Genomic DNA, 23,825 nt, shown 5'->3' with positions numbered 1-23,825 from the left:
TCCAGGATCTATCTATCCAACCATCCATCCATCCATCCGATCCATCCAAGGTTTAGTTCACCCAAAAATCTAAATTATGTAATTCTAAATTATTTAGTGACCCATATCATGTCAACCTGTATGATTTTCTCCATGGAAGACAGTTGTGAGCATGATGTTGATGCTTCTCTTTTTTCCCTACAATGAAATAGAATGGGGATCCTGCCATTACAACTCATTTTGAGTCCCATGGAAAAGAGAAAGCCATACTGGTTTGGAACAACATGATGGCGAGCAAATGATGACAGAAATGACTGCGTTTCATTGATTGCAGAAAACCTGCTGTATTTGCTTAGTGCCTACGGAATTTTTTAAAACTTTCATACATTTTTAAGCAAGGTTATGTCAAGCCAATATTCAGATATTGCCTTGACAAACTTTTCTTTTCTATCTGTCAATGAAATGCAGTGATCACAACATATTTATTCGCTTGCTAGCCTGTTTTCTGAAGTGGTGTTCCACTCTTAACAAAACACTTAGATACTGCATAACTAATGTGGATGCCTTTGTAGAGTGTTTTGCTTACAAGAGGAAGTCTGTGCCGGTTGTATTGTTTTAATGATTTGGAAGTAGGCCTACATTTGTTTAGTTTATGCACTAATTGGCAGGAGGAGCTGACGTCATGTTTTCAATAACCACCATGGATGCCTCTCTCATACGCGCATTTCCTCACCATAATAAATTTGAATAAAGAACCATTTTTAATTGAGTGGTGAATTCATTCTACCAGGGCATGAAAGAAAATTAAAACTGGTGCTAAATAAAAGCTCAACAATAGGATTATTAAGTGACTGAACAATAAGATTTGCATACAGCCTTAGGACATGCTGCAAAACTGATTAGGGGAACTTATCCAAGCGTCACATTTCAAATGTACGGTCACATTTCTTGAGCAAATCAATACAGCAGGTTGTTGAACACCATGATCTTTGTAATCCTGCATGATGGGGAAGCCTATCCAAGCAGCTCCGCGCACCCAGAGCCAATACCTCACCGAAGGAGGGACTTCTTCTCAACGCCTGCGTATGTGACTGAGTGCCCACTTCGCAGTTACTTAGAGCCTGGGACTACACTTCACTTATTACTCCGGATTTTCAATTGGGTATTTGCAAGAAAGGAAAAAGACATAACGCACTCATCAAGCGGACCCAGATTTGCTTCATTCGCCATGAAGAATCCTGTGTTTTGGGTCGTCCTGACTGGAATTGCCTTCGCTTTGATTCAACAAGGTAAGAAGATGATTTGGGGAAAGTCGTTGCATCTTATGGAAAGGATTTAAGGATCCCTCGAAAAGTGTTCAGCAATGTTTTTACTGAAAGCGATTGGTGATGCGCATTAAAGCTTGTGCTTGTCTCATGTTTGACGCGCTCGCAATCAAGCGTAGATCAATCGAGTAAGACAAGTGCAACTTTGCAACGTCAATGCGGCTTCAAACCGTCACGATGGGTATAATTTTATTGGCTTCACGACTGTAGATGTACTTGCAGAATTTCTGAGGGTTGACATCATATTTGCATTTGAAAGTTTTGTGAAAAGCGCACTTAAGGTGGCGAGGAAGCTGTGTGCATTTAAGCAGGGGCGTAGATTCCAAGGGCAATGGGGGTACCCCCCCCCCCCAATATTTATACCATGATCAATGGAAACATGTAAATGCTTCACACTGCAATCCCCCCAGTGTTCAAGCCAAATCTAAGCCCTTGCTTTTAAGTGATGTCTGATATTCTAACGAATCGTTCTTTTGAACCGATTCATTTTAATGACTTGCAAAGCTTTGCTAGATCACCCAACTGTAGCAGATTAGGTTACTTTGTTTAGGAGTAAAATTGTGAAAATGGGAAAAATCCCAATTATTAATAGTTAACAATATTAATACTGCCAAGGAAGCAATTTTCTTAACAATGTAAACAATAAGTGAAACTATATAAATACAATTTTCTGCATATGAAACCTATAATGCTATAGGCTATAATTTATAACTAATAGTGAAAATAATGTGATAAGCAATTTTACTACAAAAATTAAATGTAAAATGCCGCTCGGGGACGTCTGTGAGAACACTATTGAGTGATGACTCAGTTGTGAATCTTTTTATGATCTGCCCGAACGAACAGATTTGCTAATTAATCATACTTCCCAACGCCTTTTGGTGGACATGCATCTTCATTTCGTGTGCGTTTGAGTGCCAAAACGCATACACTTGTTTCACACGTGCATAACTGCGCATAGTGAGCAATTTCCGAGAGCAGCAGCTCCAATTTTAATTTCTGGTAAAAGGTTGGTTGCAAATCCGTACTGATTAACTCTGCTCTAGTTGAGCAGATCAAGACTGGTTAATCTGCGGAGGATATATGCGCCCCATGCTGAACATATGCCCTGTCAGTTGTCACACACTTCTCTTGTCTGCGGAGTAAAATTTTGTTTGGTCTTGAAAAAAACTTTTGATTCTATTAATGGGTTCATGAGAGAAATGCTGTATAATTGTTCCTCTTAAATGCCCAATGCATTATTTGATAAAGAAATCAAGCATCATTATTTGGCAATGGCAATGGCTATGAACCGATGTTCTATGAAATCCTTTTAAAATAACAGTGGTGACTTGTGTTGAGGACTCTATTCATCCTGTTAAGAGCCTTCACAAGTGCTCAGAATAGAATGCACATACTCAGCATCTGACCGTGACATGTCCCTCTTCAAAAAATGTTTCTTATCCTAAGCAAATATGCATACTTGTTCTACTTGCATTGAATGAATGTGTTTAATAGAGATTGTTAGGTGTTAAGAGTGTTTTTCTTTGGGATAGAGGTAGAGAAAGAAGATGGCATTGGTTGCCAGTACGTTGCCAGGAAGCTACAGACACCCCTGCAGTGCTCCAGCCAGCATCCCCCAGGCCTGAACTGTCTGTTGAGCCCCCTGCCACTTTTATAACTCAGTCTCAGCCAACACAGGAATTATATGTCATTAAATTGAAATTTGGTGCCACAGCTGTGGTCCAGCTTCACACAAAGAGAATGGAGTACAGTGATTTAACAGAGTGAACTCGTCTTTGAAATAGACTTAGGGATCATTGGTCAAAAAGAATACAAGTCATGACATTTAATCAGCAGTTGACAGCAGAGCAAAAAGAGCAGAGATCTTAACTGTTAAACTAGACTCTTAGCTACAATAGCATTACTTTCCTGAGAGATGCTAGATGTCTTACAATGTAACAATGAAACATTTGGATTTGAAACATTGTTCTTTTGAACTGATTCCTGTTAATGACTCGCTCAAACCGATTCACGAAGCTTCAGTAGAACTGAAAGAGATTACTTTGTTTAGGAGTAAAACTGTGAGATGGGAACAGTGTCGTTAACAGAATGGGAATAGCTGACTGATTTCACAGTGAAATCAGACATAGTAGATTGACTTTTCTTTAGCTAAAATCGGTCTGTGCTTACCGAAATTCAAAACACTGCCCCCAGTGGCCAAAGTGGTAAGTGTTGATGGGCGTATGGACGTGTGAGCTCCATTTTCTGGGTGAAATGTCCATGGAGGTGCACCAAAAGCAAGATGTTTTCAGCTGTACAGGCTGAAGAGAATTACATGTTTTACTAACTGTATCCCTTAACCCAAACCCCAAACCTAAACCTAACTATCAGTGGAGTAAAAATGCAATGGTAGTGGGAAAAATTGTGCTCATCCCTGATTATGTGAACACAATTACTTCCTGCTTTCAAGGTGGGACATGAACTCCTGTCTCCCACGCTGCTGACACAATGCACTTTCGGTCATGCCACATGGGACGGTAAACCCACTGGAGCCGACTTTCCATGTGATCATGTTGGGAATAGGCCTAATTATGAATAGTTAACAATATTAATACTGTAGAAATTTTCTTAACAATGTTAACAATAATTGGAACTATAAACAACATTTGATACATACAAAAACTAATGATACAGAATCTGTAAAACCTAATAGTAAAAATAATGTGATTAGCGAATGAAGCAAAAATTAAAGCATAAAATGCCGCACAGAGACTTCTGAGAACACTATTGCGTGATGAATCGGTTGTGAATCATTTTTTTTTGGTTCAGTGATATGAACCATCTGAATGAACTGATTTGCTAAAATGAATCGAACTTCCCAATGCTGTTTGGTGGATGTACATCTTTGTTTCGATTTTAGAAGTGCTCTTGCACAGACTGGTGAGAGATTACACCTCAGTCCTTGCATTTAAAGAGAGAGAGTTCACCCAAAAATGAAAACACCGTTATCATTTACTCTCTCTTGTGACAAACCCATGACTTGGGCTGGGTATCGCCAGCCATCTCAAGATACGATACGTATTGGGATTCACATGCTTTTAATTTCAATAATGTCCATTTTGCTTACATACAGTATGAAAGAAATTATCTTTCAGCTAATGCTGTTATTCATTATACAGGGGACCTTCTAACTTCTAATTACAGACATATCAATTAAAAAAACAAAAAAACAAAACAAATTATCATTAGTTTTTCATCATTATGGTGACATTTTAGCTTTTTTTAGTCCATGTATTACATCAATAAATATGATGTGTTGAAATTGCATATATTACATTGCATATATACAGTATATTGTTACATGTTTGTTGTTTACATTCCTAATTTGTACTATTTACAAGTATTTACTTAGAAATGTAGAACAAGTGTTAAAACTGTCTCTTTAAAGAGCCCCATATTATGCTCATTTACAGGTTCAAAATTTTATTTTGGGGGTCTGCTAGAACAGGGTTACATGCTTTAATGTTCAAAAAACACATTATTTATCTCATACTGTACATTGCTGCAGCACCTTTTTTCACCTTCTGTCTGAAACGCTCTGTTGTAGCTCTTGTCACTTTAAAGCCCCCCTTTCCGAAAAGCCCAGTCTGCTCTGATTGGTCAGCTGTCCCAGTCTGTTGTGATTGGTCAACTGCTTGGAGCGTGTGTCAGAAATGTTATGCCTCTCAGCATAACTGAGTTTCAGCTCCTGAGGCTTCCTGAGCAGCGCATTCCTGAGGCGGGCATTATGCAAATGTGTTACATAGTGACATAGCTATGTCACGGAAGTAATGGCTGGACTGCAAACCAGGTGTTTCAGGCAGTTCAGGAGCAGTGTTTTCTGTGGGAGAGAGTAACTCCCTTTGGCATGGACTTTGTGCTTTGTAACTTTGCAGACCTTTTACATGCACAAACAGCAATATTACACACTAAAGGAAAGGTAAAATCCCAAAAAGCGTAATAGGGCCTCTTTAAGATCTGTGGCAGTGACTATTAAAAGAGACATCATTAAATAACAAATGATTTGCATGGATCTAGCTTTTGGACTCACATCAGACAGAAAGAGTCAAAGCTTTTACTTTCAGCACACAGTGAAAAGTTCTCGGTGCTGAACTTTTTTGCCACTACACCACTCAAACACTGGTGAGTGAAATATAAAAACATTACCAGCCAGTGGCAAATCACAGACATTTTGTGTAGCATAAGGGAAGTATTTATGCACATATGATTGTAGGGGATTGCAGATAGAAAGAAAGAGCGATCTTGGCATTTTAAGAATTGACATTGGGATCGTACAAATGAAGAACGCGTGCGAGAGGTCCAGCATGTCCGTGAGAGAAACCGTGAATCCTGCAGGATCAGTTGCAGTCTCTTTCATGCCTCATAGAAGCATCTCTGACTGCACTGAAAATATCATGATATATCACGATACATGGTCTACGTATTGATAAAATATAGTGAGAAAAATTGCAATATATTGATATTTGATTGTATCGACACAAACTGACTTTCTTTTGGGGGAATTATTCTTTAGTGTTAAAATGGCAGTATCTTTAGTTTGAAGGTGTCCTTTATTAACCCTTGTGCGTCAATAAAAAAAAGTTACTCAGAGGTCCTTTGAGGACAAAAATGTCCACGTCAAAAAACTGCTATAATAATATCATGTATTAATATTATTTTCCACTTTCAATTAGTTAATTTTTTTAACCAACATCAGTCCTGATCATAACTACCAAATATTCATTCATTTTCAGGATTTTAACCTTTTAAATGGCAGTGTGTTTATATAATGCCACTGTTGTTTTTTTATAAAAAATAAAATAAAATAAAAAACCCCACAAAAAATGAATTATTTTCCATATACTAAATGCTAAGGTTTTTTTTTTTTTTTTTTTTTTGGCGGGGTAGCGGGGGATTATCATAGCTAACACTCAGGACCTTAGAGGACAAAAATGTCAGCATCAAAAAACTGCCATAAAAATATTATATATTAATATTATTTTCCACTTTCACTGACTTTTTAACCAACATCAGTCCTGATCATAACTACCAAATATTCATTCATTTTTAGGATTTTAACCCTTAAATACCAGTGTTGTTTTTCACACACACACACACACACACACACACACACACACACAATTTCTCAATACACACATACAAAACACACTCTGACATCTATACCAACACACCCACACAATTTTAGCTGCATCATTTATTCAATTGGCCTGCATTGCTCTATAATACAGCAAACAGAAAATAGGAAAAAAGCATGTATTTGCTCCATAGGCTAAACATGAGAAAAATGGTGCCATCTGGTGGAAAATATAATTATTTTTAATTTTGAAGCCAGAGCCCCGGAATGAAAGCATAATATTATAGAATTCATGATTTTATGCTTTAATGGCACTGGGATCAAATATTGCAGTTTCAATGGGGACATTTTTGTCCTGAATGTCCTGAGTGTAAATATTTTGTGTACACAGTGCATTATAGATGTATTTTAGGAACTGAGGTTGAAATATCAAAATTCCCCCAAAAGTACACACCTTTGGCAAAATTTATGCCGTTGGCATTAACACAGCCAAAATGATCGAAAAAACAAAAATGAAAAAGACAAAAATGTCCCGAAGGTCGCACAAGGGTTAAGGACTCAAGTGCAGCTGCATCTTTACAATGTAACACAGTCCTGTTGAGTCTCAGCATGCTGTGTTATTACGCAAATTAGACGCATTAGATGCTGATGATGACAGAGAGTAAGTGCTGCGGATTTCAGTCCAGATGTGAAATTACCGCGTTGCTAATTTGATCAAAAGGGACAAGAGGGCTTGCACATGTCCTCAAGTGGTAAAATGAGACATTAGTGTGTGTCGCCATTATATTGACGTACCCTTTAGGACCACAATTGCTTCTCGGTTTGTCATTGTGGCTTTCATTTTCGTTTACTTGAAGGGAATGTGATTTTGTGTTTGTCGTAATGCATTTTCCTTAAGAAGTACTCATTTAAGCAAGCCCATTCAGAAATCCCCACATCTGAAGGCAAAGCTGGTTGGGTGCAGTCATTTTGGTTGTGAAAAAGAGCATAACATGAATTATAAAATGAGTCCTTGAGTTTCAGAAATGGAACAACTAATGTGTAATGTTTCTGCTGCGTTTTAAGGTAAATTGTACTCTAATGCACTGGTCTGTGAGGTACAAGCTTTAATGGATTTCTCCTCTATTGTGTGTCAAAATGCACGGTCCTCATCAAATCTGTTTTGGAGGACCCCTACCAGGAAGTGTATCTCACAAAATGTTTTTATATAATTTTTTTATTTTTATTGAGTTGGCAGTAGTTTGAACCTTTGGAGATAATCTTAGTCTTGCTCTCTGCCTTTTCCATGACTTTCCACAGCATCAAATTTTCTTGTTTATTCTGCTGCATATGTCCATAATCTAAAGTCAGATAATGCTTAAAGGGATAGTTCAGCCAAAAATGAAACTTCTGACATCATTTACACACCCTCATGTTTTTGTTCTAAACCCGTATGACTTAATTTCCTCTGTGGAATGCAAGGCAGATGTTAGCCTCAGTCACCATTCACTTTCATAGCCTCTTTTTATTCCATACAATCAAAATGAATGGTGACTGAAGCTAACATTCTGTCCAACATCTCCTTTTGTGTTCCAAAGAAGAAAGGCAAACTGGTTTGGAACAACATAAGGGTGTGTAAATTTTGGGGGTGAACTATCCCTCTAATTAATCAGGAATTGTACAAAATAACATTCATAAATTTTGCAAACTGAAATGTCCTATGATTTGTATGCTTTCATGTGTTTTCATTCATTTGTCTTAATGTGGATTCTGACAGACACTGCACTCATTCACTAAAGCTGTTTCAAACTGTGCATTGTGCCCAGTGAGTTATTCTGTGAAGTATGATGGACCCAAAAGTTTAGATTAAAATTCTGTTGTGAACATCCACAGAGGGGGCTATTCATGGGTTGTCACGTCAAAAGAATGCAGCCCTCATATATGTTGGCTGTGCAATACCACTGTCTCTGTGTAACCAGCATGTCAAACAAAATGCCGTTGAAAAACTTTGGACACTTCAAATATTCGCTTAAGAGCAACCAAGTGATTTTTCAAAGCAGAGAGCACTTTGGATTACAGAACTGATTGACAATTTAAAATAAACTGTATATATTTTTTTTCTTTGTCAAAAATAGTACATTTAGGTCTGAATTCATGCAACGTTAGGGGCTGTTTCTTTTCATCTTTCTGGAAGTCCATCCCTGTGAGAGGGGTCCCATGGTTCTGAAGCTCTTAATAAGACATGCTTTAGGCAATGCTGTGTTACTGGGGAAACATTTTTTTTAAATGGCATACTGTTGGAACATACATGCTTCCACTATTGAAGCATTAATGAACCTGTCAAACTTGTCTCAGCTACATTCACTGAGATGAAGAGGCAAAAATCTCAAATAACACTGATCACCCAGACTTCATCTCAGTCTTATTAGTGTGGAAAAAATTTATGATTTCACAGGTAGAGGTCAGGAATGACTTGTAAAATGAGATGTCAGAGCTTCACTCTATATATTTGTTGTAGAAAATGGGTTGTAGAAAAGTTATTTTCATTTATCTAGAAGGTGAAGTGAAAATAACAAAAATATATTTTCACCATCCAGTATTTGTGTTTTACCTTGTGCTAATGCAGGTCAGAGGTTAACTACAATTTGTTATACAGTGCTGTTCAATTTCCCCTCAAGCTTTACGTGTATGTAAATTATATCTAAACCATTTTTTATTTTACAACGGAAATCACAAAATGTCCTCAGTAGGTGCAATAAAACAAAGTTATAAGCAATTAAAGCCATCTCTTCTTTTGTTAAAGTCAAAATGAAATGATGTTCACAACCCATTTGGCAGGACTGAAAATGTTCAGACTGATCTCACGAAAAATCGGCTACAAAAGGTGGAACGTTTTTTTCTGTTAAAATCTGTGTATGCTTTTCAAATGTCTGAAATGCCCCTTCCAGTGGCAGTAGCTGGAACTATGGTTGCGTGATGCAGTGCACATGCGGTAGAACAAAATTCTTTGAATGGACATGAATGGACACAGCACGTCCGATTTTTGGAATCATGTGAGAAGTAATTATATTAATATACTCAAACCCTAAGACCCCGTTTACACCTGGTATTAAGATGTGTTTTGGATGATTGGATCAAAAGTGGTCAGCGTTAAATAGAGGTCTAAATGGGTTCTAAAACGTTTTATGATCTGATCACAAAAAAAAACCACACATGGAGGTAGTCAAAAACTCATGTGACCACATCACATTTGATGTTGAAACGTCAATCCGTCCTGAATGCGTCCCTGACAGTAGACTGTTGCGCTTTAATATCATGCAGTAACACAGCGACATAGTGATTGATGTATGTCATCATGAAATCAGAGACCCTCCCCTCGAAATCTGAACACAAGTGTTCACAGGAGACACATTTAAGTGACCAGATGTAAACAGCGATTTGTCTCGCCTGAACACGTGATCGGATCACCCGAGACGCATCTTAAAATTAGGTGTAAATGGGGTCTAAATCTAACCCTAACCATAAAAGTACCGAAACAGCTTTCTTTCTCACTTACTTCCTTGCAAATGTTGTGTCCAAGATGTGACATCAAAGGCACAGCTTGGCCGAAGAACATTCGCCACATGGTTGGTCTTGTCCCAATTCAGCACATTGGTTCAAATACGGGTGACAAAACATTTAGAAACAAACAGCAGTTTGCAGTATGACCATGTAAATGTTGTTTGGACTTCAGAAACTGATGAAAAGTGTTGTCTATATAACAGGTTGGAGGGAGTCAAATATAATAGTTTGATGACGTCAGCCAAACCAAAATGGAATGTTTTGTCAGAGGCAGAGCAAGTTATTACATTTTGATGAAAGATTTTTAAGACAAAATTATTATTGTTTTCTGTAAAAACATGCACTTATTGTTCACAATAGAACCAGTTGACTAATCTGATTTTAATTAGTATGTGGCCTCCATGAGGAGAGAAGGGGTTGAGTAAAGCCCGGATATTTCAATTAGAACTATCAAGGATTGTGCCGTTACCCTGCCCAAACCCTGATTAAAAAACTCTGCTAATCTATTAGGGTTCTTAAACTCGGATTTAAAGGAATACGAGATGTTACATGTCAATACAGAAGTCTTCCAACCGAAAATGGCGTATATTGAGATATCAGTCTTTTTCTGGCAGTTAAAGCCAACATAGTCTGGCATAGCCAGACTTTTGACTAAACGACATAAAGTCTGGTCCACATTGCAGCTTATTTTGGCCAAGAACCACTCACTTAGACAGGAAAAGACCATCTGAAGGACATGTAAAGCGACCAACCACAGTTGAAAAAGTAAATTCAAATAATGGCGCTCAATGTCGCAGCAGTGTCTACAAACTACTAAGTATCAAAACTCTTAACTATCTTTTTAAAGACTTGAGGCCACAAACCTGGCAATTGCAGTGATTATATATCCTCAAAAACCTGGTACCTTTTATGTTTAGGCGGACTGATAAAACACCAAAATAAAGCAAAAATTACATTTAAGGTTTGTGAACACAGCTGAGGTTGCTTTAATCACTTTTAATTTCAAATATTTGTATCAGCATATCTAAACATCCACTTGAAGTTTAGCATTTAGACATTTTTTGCCAGTGCTCAGTGAGCATGTTGTAATAATGTTTAGACTGAGTGATATGCTTTGAGCAGAATATTCAATAACTCTTAAGTAGAATGAAAAGAAGCAACAAGCATTTAAGAATGAAACTGTGGTTGACTCAGCATTCATTGAATTGCTTTTAGCCATGAGTCAACTTTGCTTTGCTTGTTGAATTTCATGGAGGCTTATGGAAAGCTGCTCATAATTAATGCTAAATGCTTGAGTGGAAATCTTAATGGCCTTTTTGGGTCACTGTTGAAATGATTTTTTCTCATTAATCACAAACTCTTTGTTATTGATTTTTCCCCCACTTTGCTTCTGTGAAGTGGTTTTGTTTTTGTGCTAAATTTCTTTCTCATGCCCACATTGCAATAAAAACGGCTGCACTTAAAAACACACGTCATTCCACTTGAAAGAATATAGTATTAAGTCAATTTCATCATAACATGAACTTGTAACATATTTAGAGATTAGATCTCAGTGTATGACAAAAAGTGTTTTGTGCTACTGAACTGGGGACTCTAGCGTGCTTAATTCCCTGGTGTCTGCTTAATATCTGCATGTGTTTCAGTTGAATTTGCCATTATCAATGGAAATTAGTCATTTCCACAGGCTATCAAATCACAAAAGCCCAAATTCCTTTGAGAAGTTTTGTTATAAGTGAACCCTACAAGCCTCTTCGACTTGCTAACGACTTGCTAGATGTTGGTGAATTCATCTAGCTGAAATCGATGATGTCATTGCTCATGTTATGTTACATGTGTCAAATAAGTTTTGAAAGCTAGAGACTGTAAATATAAATATTTTATTTTTATAATAAATATCATGAATTCATTTTTGCCTCCTTAAAAACAGATTAAGTTAGGGCTGATAGCTCATCTCATTCAAATTTGACACTTAATCAAGCAATGTTTGCAATTGCTCATTTGCATGTCCCAGCAGAATAAGAAGTAGCGGTTGCATATTTATCAGGACGCCTTAAGAAGGATGTATGTTTTCAGGGCATAAGATTATTTAGAGCTCAAGTGCTTCATTTTATGATGAATATTGTTTTTAAAAATTTGATATAAATGTAGTTTCCCTATAGGTTTTCTTTTTTTTTTTTTTTTTTTTTTTTTTTTTGGAAATGTCTTTGTCTACCATTCCATTTTAGTGATTTTATTTATTTTATTTTTTTTATTAGTTGCACCTAGGTATAAACCTTCCTTAAAGGTATAGTTCACCTAAAAATCAACATTCAATAAAAAATCTTTTACTGACCGTCGTGTTTTTCGAAACCCATTTTTTTTCTTGATGTATATATTTAGTGGAATGTCAGGGAATGTAAAGGGAATATTAGTGAATGCTTTTTTCTTGATATTAGATGTTAGGCGGAATGTTTGGGATTTAGAGCCTCAGTCCTCATTGACTTTCATTGAAAGGGAAAAAAGAGCATCGTCAAAATTCTTCAAAACTTTTCCTCTAATCTTCCACTAAAGAAAGTCATATGGGTTCGGAATGACGTGAAAGTGAGTATTTAATTAAAGAATTTTAGTTTTTGGGTGAACTATCTCAGTGTCTATGATTTACTTTGCCATTGTAATGTATCGATATTGCATTTATAACCTTTGGATGACTTTGCCATGCCAATGAATAGAAAATTCATACTCTCCTTCAAATTGAGTCATAAGTGCAGTGACTATCTGCAGGTCATCCATTTATGCATTTGGCAGACGCTTTTATCCAAAGCGACTTACAGTGCCCTTATTACAGGGACAATCCCCCTGGAGCAACCTGGAGTTAAGTGCCTTGCTCAAGGACACAATGGTGGTGGCTGTGGGGATTGAACCAACAACCTTTTGCTTACGAGTTCAGTAAGCAAAAGGTTGTTGGTTCACTTGGTCCACTGAGCCACCACCACTCCAACCACTAAATTATAAAATGAAATGCTAATACGAGTAAGTATAACCTCACATTCAACATTACAACTGATATAAGCTTTTATATAAGGATTGCTCAAGAGTATGTCAGCTTCAGCTCTAATATAATAATTCGTCCTCGGGACTCGCAATGCATCCTGTTATCTAGATTTATATGCTGGCTGCTGTGCACAAGGAGATCAGAGCAAAGCAACATATAGAGAGACAATGATAAGAGATAAAAGTGTATGGATAGCTTTTCTCCCCCCAGAAATTCTCATTTTCTCTGGATTTGATTTGAGGTTGATGTGGATCTGAAACTGTCCTTATAGCCAGAATGTAATGGTTTGCTAAAAATACAGATTTACTTCTCACACCTTTAAAGACACCATGCAATTGCTTGAGGATTTTTTTTTTCTTGTGTTGCTGTGTTTCCTTTTGAAACAGGAAGTTTGGGTGTAACATGCAAATAGGCCACACTAATCCATTTAAATTTAAAACCTGAGTTTTTAGTTCATTTTTCAAAGTGTGCAGTCAGGGACAGCTGTTCTAGTGTAGATGAGAGATGTAAATGTACCTACACTACCGGTCAAAAGTTTTGAAACACTTGACTGAAATGTTTCTCATGATCTTAAAAATCTTTTGATCTGAAGGCGTATGCTTAAATTTTTTAAATTAGTTTTGTAGACAAAAATATAATTGTGCCACCATATTAATTTATTTCATTATAAATCTAAAATGTAATAAAAATTAAAAAAAATTTTTTTTGAAATTGATGACTTGAACCAAATAATAAAGAAAAGCAGCCAATAAGTGCCCAACATAGATGGGAACTCCTTCAATACTGTTTAAAAATCGTCCCAGGGTGATACCTCAAGAAGTTGGTTGAGAAAATGTCAAGAGTACATGTCTGCAAATTCTAGGCAAAGGGTGACTACTTTGAAGATGCTAAAATATAACACAGTTTTGATTTATTTTGGATTTTGTTTAGTCTCAACATAATTCCCATAGTTCCATTTATGTTATTCCATAGTTTTGATGACTTTACTATTATTTCTAAAATGTGAAAAAAAAAAAAAAAGAAAAGAAAAAATTATAATAAAGAATAAGTGTTTCAAAACTTTTGACAGATAGTGTAGTTAAATGGATTTTCAAATGACAATATATTAGTGTGGATCAGGCCTTATTACTAAACTGTAGTTTGAGCCTCAGTGTGAACCACAGATCTTCACTGGGTATATGACAATATCACAGCCATGAGCAAAACATTTGTTTTCTGTTGTCTTTTTTAACATTTTTTCTTTGTTCAAAGGATACCTAGAGCTGCTTTGAAGAAAAAAATTTTTCCATCTACACATGCACACAGCAGATGCTTTGCTTTCTTGTAGACAGTGTTCCAAAGATACTAGAATACAACTCATTTGCTACAGTGAGAGAGACATTTGAAAAGATGATTGCCGTTGATTGTAGTGGTGTGATGAGTGGAGTGATACTAAGAGATGGGAGAGAATTGTGATAGCATGCCAGAAATCATTACAGGTGGAATATTTTCATAACAGAACACTTGGATATGCATGCATTGCATAATATTGCATTGCTTGCGCAACAAAAGCTGTATTGTTTGGACAATATCTCCGTTCCAAAATCAAGTGAGCATCCTAAGGATTTTAAAGGGATTGTTTACATGACAATTTTGTCATCATTTACTCTCTCTCTTGTTTTAAACCCATATAACTTTTTTCTTCCTTGGAACACAAATGATGATTTTAGGCAGAATCATTCACAATCACAGAATGCATTGCGACAAGCTCTGTGAAATTCTAGGTTAAGATGGTGAACGAAGTTAGAGAAATGTAGATTGTTTATAGTTTGACATTAGGATGTTGAAGCTCGAGAAAAATAGATTAAAAATATACAGTTGTGCTCAAAAGTTTGCATACCCTTGGAGAATTGGTAATATATGTACCATTTTTAAAGAAAACATGAGTGAGCAGGAAAAACACATTTCTTTTATTTCATAAGGGATTCATATTCAACTGTAGGTTATAACAGAATGGCACAATCATAAAACAAAACATGAAATGACCCAGGTTCAAAAGTCTGCATACCCTTAGTTCTTAATACTGTGTATTGCCCCCTTTAGCATCAATGACAGCGTGCAGTCTTTTGTAATAGTTGTTTATGTGGCCCCAAATTCTTGCAGGTGGTATAGCTGCATATTCGTCTTGGCAAAATGCCTCCAGGTCATGCAAAGTCTTTGGTCGTCTTGCATGAACCGCACGTTTGAGATCTCCCCAGAGTGGCTTGATGATATTAAGGTCAGGAGACTGTGATGGCCACTCAAGAACCTTCACCTTTTTCTGCTGTAACCACTGAAGGGTCAACTTGGCCTTGTGCTTAGGGTTATTGTTGTGCTGGAAAGTCCAAGAGCATCCCATGCGCAGCTTTCGTGCAGAAGAATGCAAATTGTCTGCCAGTATTTTCTGATAACATGCTGCATTCATCTTGCCGTCAATTTTCACAAGATTCCCCATGCCTTTAGAGCTCACACACCCCCAAAACATCAGTGAGCCACCACCATGCTTCACAGTGGGGATGGTATTCTTTTCACTATAGGCCTTGTTGACCCCTCTCCAAACATAGCGTTTATGGTTGTGACCATAAAGCTCTATTTTGGTGTCGTCACTCCAAATTACAGTGTGCCAGAAGCTGTGAGGCAACTCGACCATGCAGCTCATTTTTGTTCAAGTATCATCATATTGTGCTCCTAGAAAAAACACACCGTCTTTTTCCAGAGCAGCCTGTATTTCTCCTGAGGTTACCTGTGGGTTTTTCTTTGTATCACGAACAATTCTTCTGGCAGTTGTGGCTGAAATCTTTCTTGGTCTACCTGACCTTGGCTTGGTATCAAGAGATCCCCAAATTTTCCACTTCTTAATAAGTGATTGAACAGTACTGACTGGCATTTTCAAGACTTTGGATATCTTTTTATATATATATATATATATATATATATATATATATTTATCGTATCTTGTGAATACGCTGTTCCCATAACAATGCACTCTCTTGCGCAAAATCAAGAAGTCTCTTAAAAACAGAAAATGAATACGTCCCCATGATAAATAATTCACAACACAGTTACTAAAAATCTAATACTATATTATACTCAGTAAAGAAATTTTTTCTTTTATGTAAATTGATTTGTTAACATCACGTGCATAACCGCCGGTGGCACTGTGCCACAACTCTACCACCGCGGTGGGCCGGTTGTCACGATGATGCTAGCAGACCTAACTGAAAACTATAGTTAAAGTCTAAATAAAAATGTACTAGTTTACCCAATGTTTGTTTGTTTTATGCATTTACATGTTTACTAGCATCGTATGGTTGTTTTTTTGTGACCTTTTTTGTGCTGACACGTTAATTGCTAGCTTAGCTACATGCTAACATGCTAAAAAGGCTATATTTAGAATTAATTCCATACTGCAAAACTATTGTTAAAAAAAGTTCTTTGTAATCACAAATTGACCATTTCTGTGTGTTCTTTGTATTTTTATGCTTAAAAGCATCTTATGTTTGTTTTTGTCCCCCGGTTTGTACCTGACAGGCTGACTGTTAGCTTAGTAACATGCTAATGAAGCTAGAGCAATGTAGATTATAAATATTCTTAGCATTCATTCAGTACTTAAAAACGGTTAAAAAATAATTCAGTCCAATTAAAAACGTACTGTTTTACCCAATAAATGTGTGTTTTTTTTTTTTTTTTTAAATTTTTATGCTTATTAGCATCTTGCATTTTTGTGTCCCACTTTGTGTTTGCAGGCTGATCGTAAGCATAGCAACATGCTAACGTCAAACTCTATTAGAACCAATTGAGTCGAGTCTCCCATGTAGAGCGCCAATTTAGTTGCTGTCTACGTAGACCATACCAAATCAGTCACAGTAAGCAGTAGGCAATGAGGCCACTCACTAGGTTTTAGAACAGACCCAATGTCTTATTACATGTTTATTTAGTTAAGTGCTTAAGTTTGGTTGCTTTTTCTGTTTACATCGTATATTCTTGTACAAATAGTTTATTCTTGTGCAAAATGCTAAAGAAACTACAAGTTCAGCCTGTGATTTTATTAGATATTATGAAAGCATTTCTCAGGAAAGGTTATAGTTGGCTTTATAGAGTGAATGCAGATCAGTGTTGATTGGTCTATACATGGTTTTCCACCATGTAATGTGCCCCTGTGGTGACATCAGTAGTCTGACAACATACAGTAGGAAGCCACATAGGTAAAAATAAATTCTAAATCTGGAAATCCTGGCAGCAACAGTAAGTTACAGTAGAGCTTTAAAATCACTCACACACTTTATCTCTCCCACCAGATGGTGATATTCCAAGATTTAGTTTTTCAGTTAGGTTTTTCTGTTTTCTTGTCATTTTGCTTGATAACTGGATAGTGCAAGCATCTTTATAGTGTGTATATATGTATGCACAGGTGTAATAAGGGATTTCATTCCAAGTTTTTTACCTTATTATGCATTGGTTATTTTCTTTAATCTTTTTTTGAGATTTTTTAGTTTTTTCCAACATACAGTACTGTGCAAAAGTCTTAGGCACATAAGATGTTTCACAAAAGCATTTGTCTTAAGATGGTTATTTATATCTTCAGCTTTAGAGGGTCAATAGGAAATATAAATGCTAGACTCCTAAACATTACTTTTGCAAATAGAAAATATTAGAATAGAAGAACAGGGAGCCCTGCAACAGATGTCGTGGCCCCCACAAAGCCCCCCACTGAACATTGTGTCAGTCTGAGATTACATAAAGAGACAGAAGCATTTGAGTCAGCCTAAATAGATGGGGTGAATTCTCCAAGAACTTGGTATCCTATCTGCCAACAACCAAGAAAAACTGTGTCCAGGTGTACCTAGGAGAATTGGTGCTGTTTTAAAGGCAAAGGTGGTCACACCGCATAATAAATTTACTGGACTTTGTATGACGTTAAGTGATAAATGAAAACTATTATGTCATTTTTTTTGAAGACATCCTCACTATGCAACATTTTTCACAAGTGCCTAAAACTTTTGCACAGTACTGTATCTTTGGACTTTAATCAAGAAATGCACTGTTGTTAGGGTTGCAGAGAGATTTAAGAGGACAGGCATGTGGTGAGGGTGGAGATAGGTGAGCGCAGCATGCAGCAGCCCTTACACGAGTGCGCTGACATGCAGGTGCAAGTGGCTGGCAAGTTACCTCCACGTGCATGACTCTTCATACAAAACAAGTCAAGCAAAAACAGCTCCCACATAAAACGAGCCATGTTTTCCGACACCTTAACTCGAGTCACGTAGGAGGGAGGGAGCGCATGGCACGCTCTCCATTTATAAACATCCTTTGCTATCCTTGTTTATCTCGTGCTTCTGTATTTTTATTCTTTTTCAGAGAGCTGCTATATAGATTCGTGATATGTCATGATAAATAACAAGTTCCTATGGATTTGAACCAGAAGCTTGTTTGCGGCTATCCAAGGGTTGGAAGTGGCATGATGAAAAACCTGTCGCAGTGTAGATGTGCTGCAGGATGCTGATTTCTCTGGGAAAGCCAGGGAACAAAATAAGTTCCCCTGGGGGGATTTGTTCTCCCCCAAATGGAAAGAATCTCAGGAAAATGTTACAGAGAATAAAAAAAGATACTTCTACCAAGGTTTTGAACGCCAACCAAAAGTTTGTTTTTGACTGGTCTGATTTAGTATTTCTCAGAATTGTTATGCAGCTCTTGCCATTCAATGACAGTTCATAGTGACCAGGGTCTGCAGGCTCAAAAACCTGAAGACATATGGTAGCACATAGCTTTAACTCAGTGATGTAGTGGTGACAGAAGAGGTGGGCATACTGTGAATTTAACAGTTGTGTTCTTACTAAGAAATATAAATTGAAATGATATAAATTTACAGTGCAAATTATGATGGCCCTATTGCTGCTAGCGCATTAGCATTTCACTACAGATGTTAGAAACCTTAAACCTTCTCAAATGGAAAGTATGATTGGTTAGAAAATACCCCATCTTGGCTGAAGCTAATGTTCTGATTGGTTGCTCAGCCGGACTGTCTATCTTGCCGTAACCTAGTCCAGTGCTCCCACCTCCTGCTGCTCCGTGCGTGTTTAAAGAGAATCTCTGTACACTGTACAAAAATACTATTCACTCAAGGGTGCTGTGGCATCGCGTAAGTAGATCGGAAAGTTACGGGTCAAAAGCGTACTCGTTGTTCTGGTGGCTATACGTATCATCACTCATTTTAGATGAGCATACGCAAAATCCATAGAATAATAGGTGGGCACTGGGTATGCGGCATATACTTGCATATGTGCTAGACTACACTACTGTTTTAACTAGCTATCTTATTCATACATTTTCCAGCCTGTTCTCATGAAAATTACATGACTGTTGCAAAATTTTAGCAAAATGATATTACGTTGTTGTGGCGAGCAGGGCTTGTCCGAGTGGTGTCTGGGCAGAGCGAGGCCGGGAAGATGAGTGATGAATGAGGTCCACCTGTGTGCCACACCAGTCTCGTGTTCCAGTGAGGGGTGGCGTGAGTATTTAAGGAGAGGAGACAGCAGCAGAGGGGAGAGAGAGACGCACGAAGCTGTGTGTGTGTGTGTGTGTGTGTGTGTTAATTTGTTTGACGTAGCTGGCTGAAAAGCAGTGCATGTGTTTTATGTGGGGCTGGAAAGCACCCCGTTACGTTGTACACTGAAAAGTGTAATTAAATTGTCTTTCGTGTTTGTTAAGCTGGTCCCAGTTTTCTCCTTCCTGGGTTTCGGCACCAGTGTAACATTTCGTGGAAAAGCAAAAATGCAAGACCGGTGTGGCACACAGGTGGACCTCATTCATCACTTATCTTCCCGGCCTCGCTCTGCCCAGATGCAGCTCGGCCCTGCCTTGCATACCACAGTTGTTTACTTACACGTATTGCGGCAGTTCCAAGTTAAAATGTCCACAGTGTTGCGCTAAAAGCGAGTTAAATGTTCTCCCAAACAAATTAGGTTTTTAAAGTTAATAATCTATCGAGTTGCAAAACAGCAAAACCTAACTCCCTTCCCTAAACCTTGAAACTAAACCTAACGATAGTGTCATAAAAGGCAAATGTGGCATGAAAAACACAGGTTCTGAGGCAACCACGTCATTTTGTGGCACTTCTGTGACACTTTCGACTCACGCGTCGACTCGCATGCTATTCAGTACTTGTACCTCGGTCCTTTGATTTGCAAATGCAATGATTTTTCAGTTGAGCTGCCGTGCAATTTGATTGTGCTCGAACAAGATTATAAATGGAGTTGGTTATGTAATGGATATGTAAAAAAATAACGCGTTACATGTAGGGCTGGGCGGTTTTTCAAAAAATGTTCAGAATAATTTGAGCTTGTGTTTTTACATGATTTTAATTTTTTTTATTTTTTTTTATCGTGAACCGCTAGAGGGCCTGTCTCTGTCTGCAGGGGTTTATGAATATACATACAAATTGTTTGATATACAATGAGTAATTTCTAGATAAACTTGATAATTTATAGATATTGATTTCTAGATAACTTTCTAGACAGACTTGGTTTAGATAAAATGAATATCTATACTGGCTAAAAAGTATTTTGCAGTTTTCTTATTCTATTATTTCTGAACATGTGGATGTATTAGATTTTAATTTATTTTACATTTACACTCTGTTGACAACTTACCCCCTGTGATGCATTTGGTGCGTTTGTACATTTTGAAAAGGAAAGTCCTATAATGAAAAGCCTTGCATTCTAATAAAGAACATACAGTTTGAATCATGTTTGAGTCAATTTAAAATTTAAAAAAAAAAAAAAAAAAATTAATCGTAAATCGTGAATTATCCATGAGTTTAATAAAAATCGAGATTTTATGTTTTTGCCATATCGCCAAGCCCTAGTTACAAGTCTTGCACTATAGTAAAAGTGTTTTTATATCATAAGATAGTTTTGTGTGAGGAACAGGGCGAAAAATACTTTTTTTTTTGTTAACTGACAATCTGCCGTTTTCTTTGTGTTTTGTGTGAAAGGGAATAGAAGTTGTTGTTGTAGCATCTCTAGTGTTCTTTTTATCCAGGAATTGTAGATATAGTAATGCAATTTTATGAGACCAGGTTGAAAAAAAAATAGTTTTCAAAATCTTTCAGAATGTCATGGTACTGTATATGTAATGGTTGTGTTTTTACAGTAAATATAAAATTAAATGTTTTTTTTTCTTCAAAGCAACTACAGTCAGATTACAATTAATAAGTCCTTAGGGCAAGACATTGCAGTAGTGAACACACCAAATTCTGTGGTTGACCGATATATCGCAGAGGCCGATAAATCGGCCTATATTCTGAATTTTTTAATGATCTGCATCGGCCGATAAATTTCCCGTTTGGCCGATTCGTTTCTAAAGGCGCAAGGGTGCCGAGAATCACCTGCTTGCATGTGAAGGAGCCGCCTGAGACATGTAAATGACCAATCACAGTTTGTTATGTGCCATCATGCTACTACAACAATAGACCGGTGTGCAACACAGTCTCATTTAAACGGTCCACATATCAGAGGCGCGATAGACGCGTTTGAGCTCAAAATGTTAAAGTGCTCACCTGTTTCATTCTTCCTCTCTTTCCTCAACAGTTCCTTGTTTCTCTTAACGGTCTTGTCTAATGATTAAAAAGGCAAATATCAATAAAACTAATGTCGTATACCGTCTGCGGATACCTCGTTTAAACAGATGTAATACACAAACCTCACAAAACTTGAGAAAATCCAGCATCCTGTGGAGCTATCATATTTCTTCCTCTAAAGCGTATTTGATTAGCCTCTCCTCAGCAGTTCTTTGTAACTTTTAACTTTCTTGCCTAATGATAAAAAGGCAAATATCAATAAAACCTATATCATATACTGTCTGCAAATATGTGGATATCTCGTTTAAACAGAGGTTCGTGAATTACATCACAAAAACCCATGTCGATCCTCTAATAATTCACAAATCATGACAGTCAGTCCGTGACAATCCAAGCGGGCGATCCATGCCATTTAAACTCTCAGTAGATTGCTGCTGCTTTCGCTGGATCTGCACGAGCATGTGAGTGCAACTTCAAAGTAAAAGCACTTCACATGCGCTATGAGTAAATGTCATATGCAAAATTGGATTGATTCAATCTTTTGCTAATGCATATATGCCATCCATGGTTGCTGGACTACTGTGTGTACTGTTATTTCCTTCCTATTATATTAACAGTTTCTTCATGCAGAAATAAATTGCTAAACTGTTATGACTAAACAGATATCTGAAATAAATTATATCTATCATTTAAAATACAATCTTATTTTTTAATAGATAATTTTTTACAAAGTTAAAGTTTTGTGTGAAATTGGGTAAATATAATGCTAAGTAAGAGTTTATTCATTTTGTTTTTAGCAATTTTATGTTTACATTATTTACTACATTAAATTGTGTTATATATCGTCATTGTATCAGCCTATTGGCCACCCTGCTTTCTGGATATCAGATTCGGCATCGGCCATTAAAAACCCATATCGGTTGACCACTACTTGAATCTTTTGAAAAAGTAATCAAATTGTTTATATTTTCACACCTAATCTGGCCGTTGATGAACTATTATGCAAAATGACTCCAAAAGCGTTGTATTTTGTTAGAATTTATGAAACAGAGTTGTCTGCTTAAATTTTCATTACAGGTTTGAGTCAGTCAGTCACTTGGAGGACAGTGTATACATACCTTGCCATAGGCTTGGAGAAACAGGCATGCTGTCAATAGTCAATTAGCGTGCCAGCACCTCTGCGTGAGCACTTGAAGGAATCTGCTCGCAGTGCTCACCTTCTCTATCATTCACGAGTAGGCAATTACAGCCTTGCTGATTTCTTTTATTAGATAAAGGCCACAGGACGCTGTGTGCTCTATGTTCTTGGACACCGAAGGTGACATAGAAATCTGCCATTCTGGGTTTAGCTATGTTTTTTTAATTAAGTTTATAGTAGTAGACACTCACAGCAAGACCAATGCGAAATTGTTTAACTTAATTGATAACATGTCAAATAAAGTGGAAATTAATTCAATGGACCTCAAAGGTCAAATGTGTAAGCAATGTTTTGATAGCACTACAGAGCCTTTTGTTTGGAGAAATCAACCTCCTTATAGTACTTACAGTACAGTTGTCACTGCATATTAAGCTGGGATTGGGAAAAAGTGTGTTAACATAGAAATAATTTACCCACCTCACCTTAAACCTTTCTACTATGCTACATCTCAGATAGGACATTTTAAAGTTTCTTTCATTCCCTTTCTTTACAGTTTAGAAGCAATAGTCCTCCTGAACTGTTCTTTAGTATTTGGAGAACAAGTGTGTTATTGTCCTCTGAGGTAAGGTGAGTTTATTTTAAAACAATGGGATACAACTAATTCCAGCAAGGATAGACCGGTCATGGAAGAAGAAGAAATGCACTTATCTAATTTGAAGTAGCCCTATTTAGTGCTTTAGCTGGTTACACAAGGATACACATGCACACAAAGCAAATAAAAAGCGTAGTCATGGCTCAAATTGTGTGTATGTGTATTTTATATATGTATATGTGTGTGTGAGTATACTGTATGTATTTTTATTATTTAAAAAAGTAATAATATAAAAATAAATATTAAAAAATAAAAGTATTTGTTATATATACAAATAATAATCAAAATTATATATCATATAACATACAATAAAGTATAATTAATTTAATAACATATAATTCTAAATTAAATGTACAAAATGAATTCATTTTTAGAATAACTTGAGTTATGCTTTTAATAGAATGAGTACTTCACAGCTTGAATATAAGTGTGATTATCATGTCCTGCT

At 36.8% G+C, this 23,825-nt stretch overlaps 1 protein-coding gene across 1 annotated transcript in view; it reads left to right on the top strand.

Annotated features, from left to right (window-relative positions):
• Nucleotides 1-1,012: 1,012 nt before the first annotated feature.
• ntm (neurotrimin) overlaps nucleotides 1,013-23,825 on the top strand; it is a 467,252-nt gene continuing 444,439 nt past the window's right edge. The window contains exon 1 of the mRNA XM_051683514.1: nucleotides 1,013-1,268. Coding sequence (XP_051539474.1) covers nucleotides 1,208-1,268 — 61 coding nt within the window. The 5' untranslated portion in view covers nucleotides 1,013-1,207. The remainder of the gene's footprint in view (nucleotides 1,269-23,825) is intronic.

The sequence above is a fragment of the Myxocyprinus asiaticus genome, chromosome 42 (genome assembly GCF_019703515.2).
Source record: "Myxocyprinus asiaticus isolate MX2 ecotype Aquarium Trade chromosome 42, UBuf_Myxa_2, whole genome shotgun sequence".
Classification (NCBI taxonomy): Eukaryota; Metazoa; Chordata; class Actinopteri; order Cypriniformes; family Catostomidae; genus Myxocyprinus; species Myxocyprinus asiaticus.
This window is presented reverse-complemented; position numbering and strand designations above follow the sequence as displayed.